Source organism: Zalophus californianus, chromosome 11, assembly GCF_009762305.2.
Source record: "Zalophus californianus isolate mZalCal1 chromosome 11, mZalCal1.pri.v2, whole genome shotgun sequence".
In the NCBI taxonomy this organism is placed as follows: Eukaryota; Metazoa; Chordata; class Mammalia; order Carnivora; family Otariidae; genus Zalophus; species Zalophus californianus.
This window is the reverse complement of record NC_045605.1, coordinates 113,262,474-113,270,927: the sequence shown is the minus strand read 5'-3', so window position 1 is coordinate 113,270,927 and position 8,454 is coordinate 113,262,474. Positions and strand designations below refer to the sequence as shown.

The following is an 8,454-nucleotide window of genomic DNA, read 5'->3' as shown; positions in this document are numbered from 1 at the left end:
TGTCTGAGCTAGCTGCCGGTCATTGTGTGGAGACCGGACCCTGTAGACACGTCAGCCACCGAGCTGCGCTGAAGACCCAGGTCCATGGGGCTGCGTTCTGCACCTGGCCGGCCTCACTGTGCGGGTTGCTCAGACAGGAGCAACCCACCCTGCTCTCCCTTTCCTACGCAGCAAGCCCTGTCCCATGTGCTCTCGGCGTATTCCATCTACAACCCCGTGGGTCTCCCCGCCGCCAGGCCTGCTGCCCCGCGGGTGCCCTTCGTCCTGAGGATTCCTGAACAACCAGGACACGGTCAGGACTCCAGCTCCCATTGTCTCAGGGGCACGAGGGAGGGGCTCTCGACTCTAGGACTGAGGCCAGGGCTGGGGTGCAGACCTCACCGGGTTGAGGAACGGCCCCTGAGTCCCGGAGCGCTGGGGCTGCCAGGTAGTCTAGCGAGCACCGCTGTTGCCCTAAAACTCGGGGATCGATCCTGAAGGGACCGAACTGGGAATCAGAACCTGAGCAGGGAGGGAGGTTCCCGTTACCCTGACCTCCACCACGTTGAGGTGGCCACGTTCCATCGGGGTTGGCTCTTGCAGGAGGTGGGCTACTGCCAGGGCATGAGCCAGATTGTGGGGGTCCTGTTGATGTTCCTGTCCGAGGAGGATGCATTCTGGGCGCTGGCTCAGCTGATGACCACGGAGAGGCACGCTGTGCACGGTAGGAGCTGGCAGGGCGCCTGGATGGGACCTGGAGGTCGGGACGGCCTCCCTGCAGGGCAGCTCCAGCAGCAGAACAGGCCAGGACCCCCACCCAGCCCGCCTCCCCGCCGGCAAAGGGTACCGCCTTCCCGGGGGCCCTTCGGGGTCCTGTAGCCTGGCCACTGGCCCCACCACTCGCAGACCATTCTCACATTCCCGCGGGTCCTGCAGCCTCCTGCCTGGCGGCCGGCCTGCCCCCCAGTCCCCCTTCCAGCCCACGGCCAGACAAAGCCAGGTGGCAACATCTACGGCTCCCGTGGCCCCAGCCTGGATCCCAACCCAGGAGATGGCCCTGCACGCCCCCATCACCCTCCCCGTGGGCGGCACTCCCTGCCCCTCAGGGCTGGGGCCCTCCTTGCCCACGCTGTGACCACCACAGCAAAGGGTTGCCGGGTCAGCCAGTCGTGGTCCTCAGCCCGGGGCCCCCACCCAGCGGGGTCTCTGTGAGGAGGAGTGTCCTCTGCCCCTGCCCCTCGAGGCCTGGCCATAGTCCTGCTGCCTGGGAAGAGCAGGGCCAGCCAGGGCTCGGGAGGGCTGTGGGCACACTCTGCAGTCAGGGCATGGGAGAGGAGGCTCCTGCCAGGGCTCACCCCCCACCTGGTGCGGGAGAAAGCCCTGATGGTTGGGGGGCCTGGGGCCTTCTCAGGCTTTTTCATTCCAGGGCTCCCCAAACTGCTAAGGTTCTGGGCCCATCACAACCTTATAGCGCAAGAGCTGCCGAAGCTCAAGAAGCACCTGGCAAGTAGAAGCTCCCCGGAGGCCCTGTCCCCAAGGCCCGGGGCCGGGGTGGGGGGCGAGCAGAAGCCTGCCAAAGCGGCCCTGTGCTGTTCCTTCTCCTGCGGGCCCAGGGGCGTCCTCGGGGCTGAGTGGGGCCGTGGAGAGTGTGTCCACCTGCCTCCATGGGGCCCTGGCCCAGGGGTTTGGGCCGCTGGGTGGGTCCTGAGCACCTTCCACACTTCTGTCAGGACGAGGAACAGATGGGCACTGGCATTTACACCTCCAAGTGGTTCCTCCAGTGTTTCATCGACCAGGTAAGGCCACCCAAGCTGACCCGGTCCCTGCCCTGCTTCACACCCCTGGCCCCCAGGGAGGCCCCAGCTGAGCCTCACCGTCCAGGACAGCCAGTCCCAATCCAGAGGCCCGAAGGCTGAGACTCAGCCCAGACCTATCCTGGAGAACCCAAGAGGTCCCTTTGAGGCAGTTCCCACAAACGGGCTATGTCAACCTCAGCTCCCCCTGGGAAGGCCAGGTCAGCCTGGGGAGTGGACAGACCCTCGCCCCATTCCGCAGCCAGCCTGGAGTCCTCTAAGGGCCTGTGGCCCCCGAGGGTGGGGCAGAATCGGTGGCCCCCAGGTTTGCGGGTCGTGCTGGCCACGCCCTTACCCCCGGGGTCATCTGGAGCCCCCACAGGAGGGACTGGGGGGCCTCGTTCGATGCAGCCAGTGGGTCCCGCCAAGGCTGCCCCTCCCACACCTGCTGTCCCCACAGACCCCCATCTTGCTCACTCTGAAGCTCTGGGATGCCTACATCCTGGACGGGGAGCGGGTGCTCTCTGCCATGGCATATACCATCCTCAAGACGCACAGCAGTGAGGGAGCCCAGGTGTGCCCGAGGCGGGCGGGGGGGGCGCTGGCCCACTTCCCGAGGAGCGAGGAGCGTGCAGGCCTTGGAGAAGAACAGAGGCCGGCAGGGGGCCAGCGGGGCACCCCGCAGAGGAGCAGCCTGCGTGGGGCCTCCCCCTGCCATGGCTCTGCCCGCGGCGCTCCTGGGACAGCTGGACCCCAGCACCTGTCCCTGGGAGGCACCCTTGGGTGGCAGGGTGGGGTCCCTCTGGGTCTGACACACCCATTGCCCAGAACGCCTCCTGAAGCTGCCCCCGGAAGGTCTTCGGGAGTTTCTGCTGGACACCCTGGCCCAGCCCTGGGCCCTGGAGAATGAGGTGGTGCTCGGATACCTTCGGGCCTCCATGGCCCAGCTCCGAAGGACGAGGTGCGACCTGCCCCCTCCAGCTGAGCTCAGGGCCCCGTCCCCTCCCGATGCACCTTCCTGGGCCGGCACACAGTGGACAGAGCCCCTGGGGCCTTCCTCCTCACGTCTCTCCCTCTCCTCTTCTGCTCCAACCTTGGGGAACCCAGGCTGGGGCCGGGCGTCCGGGCGCTCACTGCAGTGGCTGGGCATCAGCACCTGGAGGGCTGTTGTCAGGGGCAGGCCAGGGTGGAGCCACGAGCACACGCTGGGCCCCAGCCAGCTGGGGACAAACAGCCTGCTGGGCACGCTGACCCAGCCTGCCTCTTTGCAGCCGGTCCGGAGGAGTTCCCCACGAAGCCCCTGGGCCTGGAGCCAGTGCCCTTGGCGCCCAAGCCCTGCCTCCCTTCCTGCGTTGAGACGCTCCCCAGAGTGGACGGGCTGGCCTCCCCAGGCCCAGCCACCCAGCATGAGCAGCCGGGACCCCTTCCCGGCCAGGCCATCCTCAAGGCCGAGGAGCCGCTGCAGGAGGGAACGTCCACGGAGCCCTCAGCCGCACCCCTGCAGCCAGGAGGGCCCAGGGCCCAGCCTCTGGCCCTGCTGCCCCCAGCTCAGGACCCCTAGCTGTCCCGGCTGTCCTCACAGCAATGGGATTCCCTCCCCAACCTCCAAGTGCACCAGGAGGGTGCAGGCAGGTGGCCCCGGACGTGGGCTTGAAGCCGCAACACTGGGTCCCCTTCTGTTCAGCCCCTGCCTGGGCCACCCCAGTGGCCACACCACAGACCAGGCCCCGGAATGCCCCAGAGTCCCCCCAGCCCAGGAAAGAGCAAGCTGTGGGCCCAGGACACCCTTCCTGCCCTGTGGCCACTGCAGCTCCTGCCCCTCTTGGGGGAGTGACCGGCACAGCCGAGACACAGCCAGGGCCGCCTGGGCCAGCAGCCCCAAGGCCCCACACCTGCCGGGACCGTCCGACCTCCGCGTCCACAGGGCTGCTACATGCTCCCTGGCCTCTGGAGCAGAGCGTGATGCTGAGCGTGGGGGCCCTGGGGCTCCGGGCAGCCAGCACCATGCCCTGCCTCAACACACTGGCCTTCCTGGACAGCGGCAACCCCTCCAGGAGGCACAAGTCCCTGAGCCGGGGGGGGGGACCTCAACTGGCCTGGCCCCAGGCCCTGGGGGGGCAGAGACGACACGAGCCCCCCCATGAGCAAAATGAGGATGGATGGGAAAAAGCCCCCCGCGGCCCTGGCCAGTCCTCGGTTCTGGCCCAAGCCTGGGCGAGCCTGGGCGAGCCCTCAGAGCTCTGTGTGGCCCCCTGGGACCTGGGCATGCCCCACAGATCCACGCCTCCGACCTAGGGCAGCCCTGGGAACCACAGGGCACCCCAGCTAAGGCATGGCAGGTGCAGGCCGGTGGGGCCCCCTTCCCCTCCCCCACAGCAGGAGGCAGGTGCCACCAGAGGCTGGCTCTCCAGCAGTCGCCCAGCAGCAATGGGCAGAGGCCAAGGCCATACAGACGTGCTGGGACCCTGCCCGGGAGCCCCAACGCTACAGCTCCAGCTCAGGTCGGCCATCCTCAACACCTGCCTCTTGGTCGCCCCAAACTCAGAAACGTGCCACCCCCTGGAGTCAGCACAGGCTCCAAGGTGGGGGACACGAGCGTCCACGCCCCCCTATGATTTCAGCCTTCCCCTAAAGGAGAAGCAGGTCTCCCTCCCCAGGGGAAGGCTCGCACCCTTGGTTCTGAGCCCCTTTGCTGTTGAAAGTTCAATAAAGCGTTGTGTTATAATGGAAAGCCGGCTTGGTCCTGCGGCCCCAGAGCTGTGCGCAAGAGGCGCTAGACAGCCAGACAGCAGAGGGTGGCTGGGCCCAGGCCGCCCCACCAGCCCCCACAGGGGTCCCTGCAGAGGGGCCTCCAGGCAGACAAAGCTGAGGGTCCCAGGTGCCTTCCAATCTCAGCCAGACGCCAAGGTCAAGACCATCCAATAATTTACTGCAACTCAGCCTGTGGCCAAAGGGCCAGGACGGGGCTGGGAGGAGAGTGACAGCCAGGGTGCCGGTGGCCTCAGTTCAGCACAGTCTGTGCAAAGCGTCCTGGGAGGTCTGTGGTCACTCTGTCCAGGGAGCCTGGGCGGCCGGGCTCCGGTGGCGCTTCCTTCCTTCCTTCCCCTCCCCCTTCCTCCATCGGCACCTCCTCCCGGCATCCGGCACCTCCACGCCCCCTGCCTGTGCTGCTGGGGCACAGAGGGCCTGCGAGGATGTCAGGGGGGGCCTGGAAGGGACGTCAGGAGAGCAGGCACTTGCAGCTCATGCAGCCGGGGCCACCCTCGTCAGGCGGGCTCAGCTTTCGCACCTTGTGCTGCCGGATCTCTCGCACCAGCGTGTAGAAGGCATCCTCCACGCCCTAGGAAGAAGGGACTGGCTCAGAGTGGGACTCGGCTGGGGGCCTGACAGGGGAGGGGGACCAAGGGACCCCAGCCTCCAGCTCATGCAGAGTCCCCGCCCTTCCCCTCCCTCTCCCCACCCCGACTCCCACCCATGGGCAGCCGGGCCCTGCTCGTCCCACAGCCCCAGGGCTACCCCCATCAGGCAGCTCGCTCCTCAGGAGCTCCCCCACAGGGCGGGCCCTCGGTCTGGCTCCCAGCTTGAACACCCCGTGCCCCACTCCTGCCTGACCTAGCAACCTTGTCCCCACCAGCCCGTGAAGGGGGCAGGGCCAACAAGGGCCCACGGGGCTCTCTGGGGGGCCGAGGGGCCAGGGCCCCAGGGTCACCGCTCCGGCCTGGCTCAGGGCAGCTCTCTCCAGGGACCTCCGCCTCTCCCTGGAGCTGTGTCAGCCCAGACCCCGGGCCCCGGCCTCCCTCACTGCCCTGCCGTCCGGGGACACTTACAGCGCTAGGGGCCGCTGGGTCACGGGGGTCCCGGAGGGTCCCAGAGGGTCCCGGAGCTGGAGCCAGAGCCAGAGCGGCTGCCCTGTGTGGGGGGAGAGGGGGCAATGAGCACTGCTCCCTGGCAGGGGTGGGGCGGGGCGGGTCCCTGGCTAGCTGTGGGGTGGGGAGCCGGCTCACCTGGCGTGTCTTGGCCGACGTCTCGATGTAGGGGATGCCATAGCTGCGGGCGAGGTCCTGCGCCTGCCGGGACTCCACGGTGCGGGCAGCCAGGTCACACTTGTTCCCCACCAGCACCATGGGCACGTCATCGGAGTCCTTCACTCGCTTGATCTGCTCCCTGCAAGGAAGGAGGTGGGAGCCAGTCACTGAGCTGCAGGCACGGCTGCATCCAGGACCGGGCAGAGAGACACAAGGAGAAACAGGGACAGGGAGGCCCCCGAGGGCCGGCCAGCAGCTCACCGGTACTGGTGGATGTCCTCGAAGGACTTGGTGTTGTTGATGGCAAACACACACAGGAAGCCTTCTCCGGTGCGCATGTACTGGTCCCGCATGGCGCTATATTCTTCCTGGCCCGCCGTGTCCAAAATGTCCAGCAGGCACGTCTCGCCATCGATAACCACTTGCTTCCGATAGGAGTCCTGCAGGAGGACAGTGCTTCAGGGCCACCCCCCACCTCTCCTAGGATGGGGCGATCCAACCACCAGCCCCTCCTGGGCACCTTTCCTGCCCCGACCCCAGGTCCCACAAGGAGGGGATGCCCTCCTATGGAGCACACAGAAGACAAGCCCACATCAGGATTCAGGTCTGGGGACAGGAGCAGCAACACTCACCTCGATGGTGGGGTCATACTCATCCACGAAGTGGTTCTGGATGAGCTGGATGGTCAGGGCACTCTTCCCCACACCTCCAGCACCCACCACCACAAGCTTATATTCTGTCATCGCTCCTCAAGGGATGGAGCACAGGGCACTGTGGCGGTCTCCTGTCCCACCTGCTGAGGGAGCTGCACTCAGCCATGGCCCAGCCACGCAGAGCAGGCCTGTTGAGCTCCCTGGGCTGGCCCGCCCCACCCTCTGGCCCCAGACAACCAGGGAACAGGGGAAGCCGCCAGAATGGTGGCCCAGCTGCCCACCTGTGGCACCTCCAGCCCAGCGGTGGGAGATGGCCCCCACCTCCAGCTGCACTTATGGTTGTGAGAGAGCAGGGAGCTGGCCCCCCAAAGGCAGAGCTGACAGCTGAGAGCATCTCCCAACCACGCACCCAAATTAGAAGTTGCTGGGTAGGCAGAAAGCCTGAACTGGAGGCCCTGCAGGCTGAGGTTACCAGTCCCCTCCCTGCAAGAACAGGTCTTGCCACAGTGGAGCGCACAGCAGCATGCCCAGGCAGGCCAGTGCCATCCTACAACCCGCTCCAGCCCCACCGAGCATGTTGCTGCTTTGCACAAGCATTTACTGAGCGCCTACTGCATGCCAGCCACTGTTCCAGGCTCAGGGTGACAGGCAGAGAAAGAAATCCCTGCCCCTTCTCCAAAGAAAAAACGGGCACACGTTAAAATAAGGGAAGCCCACGGTATCCTGTTACCATATGAGCTTTGGAGAAAAGGAGGCAAAGGAAGCAGCCGGGTGCGGGGGGAGGGGGGGTGGGTGGGGAGAGGTTCCTGGTAAGCAGACAGAGGAACAGACCCAACGGAGGTGCGGAGCGGGAGTACAGGTAAGAAAGAATCAAGGCCTGGGCCAAGGCCTCCAGCCGGGCTGTCCCAATCTGTGAGGGTTTACGAGGGGGTGCCCTTGCTCTTGTCCCCAGACAGTGGACAGTGATTTCCTAACCCTGACTCGCCTGCTGTGTATCGTGATGGCCGCCTGGTGCCCGAGCCCTTGGGAGCGCGCTTTGCGACTAAAGGGGGGCCGCAGCGGACCTCGGCTCGGGGGGCCCCCCGCACGCTGCCCAAGAACACTGCTGGGGCCCCACGGAGGGCAGGGCCAGGGACGCGGAGGCACGGCGCCCCCGCCGCCGCCCGCAGTCCCGGCCGCAGCGCCCTGCCCGCCCGCCCGCCAGCCCGCGGCTCACCTGCGCCCCCGCGCGCCCCGCCGCCGCCGCCGCGCCTCCAATGCCCCGAGCCGCAGCCCGGGTCGGGGCCGCCGCCCGCCCCCCGCCCGCCCCCGCCGCACTCACCGCTCACTGGCGCGACTGCCCTCGAGGCCGGGGCCGGGGCGGGGGCGGGGAAGGGGGCCGGGGCCGGGGTGCGCGGCTCGCCCAGCGCATGGGCTCCGTCCGCGGAGGGTGCGGCTCCGGCTGCGGGCGGCCGGGCGCGGGCGGCGGACACTCAGGGACGGGGTGGGGGGGGGGGGTCGGGGGACGGGCGCACGCCCCGCCCCGCGCCCGTCCGTCAGCCTGGCGCGGTTTGCCATTGGCCGCGGGCGCCGGGCCCCGCCCCGGAGCCGTCCCGCCCCGTCCCGCCCTGCTCCGGTTGGCCGACCCGCCCGCCCGTCAAGGGCCGCGGCCGGGCGGGGCTTCCGGGAAACGGCGCGGAGGGCGGTGCCGGCCCTGGAGGCCCTCGTGGGCCGCGGCCTAGGGGGGTTGGGTTCTGCCGGGCGGGAGGACGGCGAGGGCGCGGGGGTCGCGGGTTCGGGGGTGACGGCTTCTCCGGAAAGGTTCCGGACTCTCCCGGGGGAATAGAGGCCCCTTAGGAAAGCGGGACCGCGGGCTGTTGTAGACTGGGGCGGGGTCGCTGCGGTCCGGCTCAAGCCCCTGCCCTGCCCGGGAGTGCTTCGCCCCTCCGCGACGCGCAGCCCACCGAGGGGACCCCAGAGCGGAAGGGCCAGTCCGGGGGACGAGCCTCAGGGAGGGTGGAGGGT

General features: G+C 68.1%; 1 protein-coding gene across 4 annotated transcripts; it reads right to left on the bottom strand.

Annotated features, from left to right (window-relative positions):
• Window positions 1-4,677: 4,677 nt before the first annotated feature.
• HRAS (HRas proto-oncogene, GTPase) lies at window positions 4,678-7,919 on the bottom strand. Of its 4 annotated transcripts, XM_027580480.1 has the most exons (6): window positions 7,772-7,919; window positions 6,430-6,590; window positions 6,059-6,237; window positions 5,777-5,936; window positions 5,600-5,681; window positions 4,678-5,112 (listed from the first exon to the last, which is right to left on the bottom strand). In XM_027580480.1, exons 2-5 carry the CDS (start codon window positions 6,538-6,540, stop codon window positions 5,619-5,621), a joined length of 513 nt encoding a protein of 170 aa, XP_027436281.1. In that variant the 5' UTR covers window positions 6,541-6,590; window positions 7,772-7,919; the 3' UTR covers window positions 4,678-5,112; window positions 5,600-5,618. The 4 variants fall into 4 exon arrangements, with proteins under 4 accessions (XP_027436281.1, XP_027436279.1, XP_027436280.1 ...); XM_027580478.1 differs by lacking the exon at window positions 5,600-5,681 and having other exon boundaries at window positions 6,430-6,593; window positions 7,772-7,918; XM_027580479.1 differs by lacking the exons at window positions 5,600-5,681; window positions 7,772-7,919 and adding an exon at window positions 7,667-7,684.
• Window positions 7,920-8,454: the final 535 nt, after the last annotated feature.

Bases quoted from the DNA above. Each gene is read 5' to 3' on its own strand.
- HRAS (XM_027580477.1), bottom strand. From the start codon at position 6,540: ATGACAGAATATAAGCTTGTGGTGGTGGGTGCTGGAGGTGTGGGGAAG. The intron at 6,238-6,429 runs GTGAGTGTTGCT...GTCCTCCTGCAG, and splicing joins AGTATGACCCCACCATCGAG to GACTCCTATCGGAAGCAAGT. The intron at 5,113-5,776 runs GTGAGCCGGCTC...CCTTCTTCCTAG, and splicing joins CGTCGGCCAAGACACGCCAG to GGCGTGGAGGATGCCTTCTA.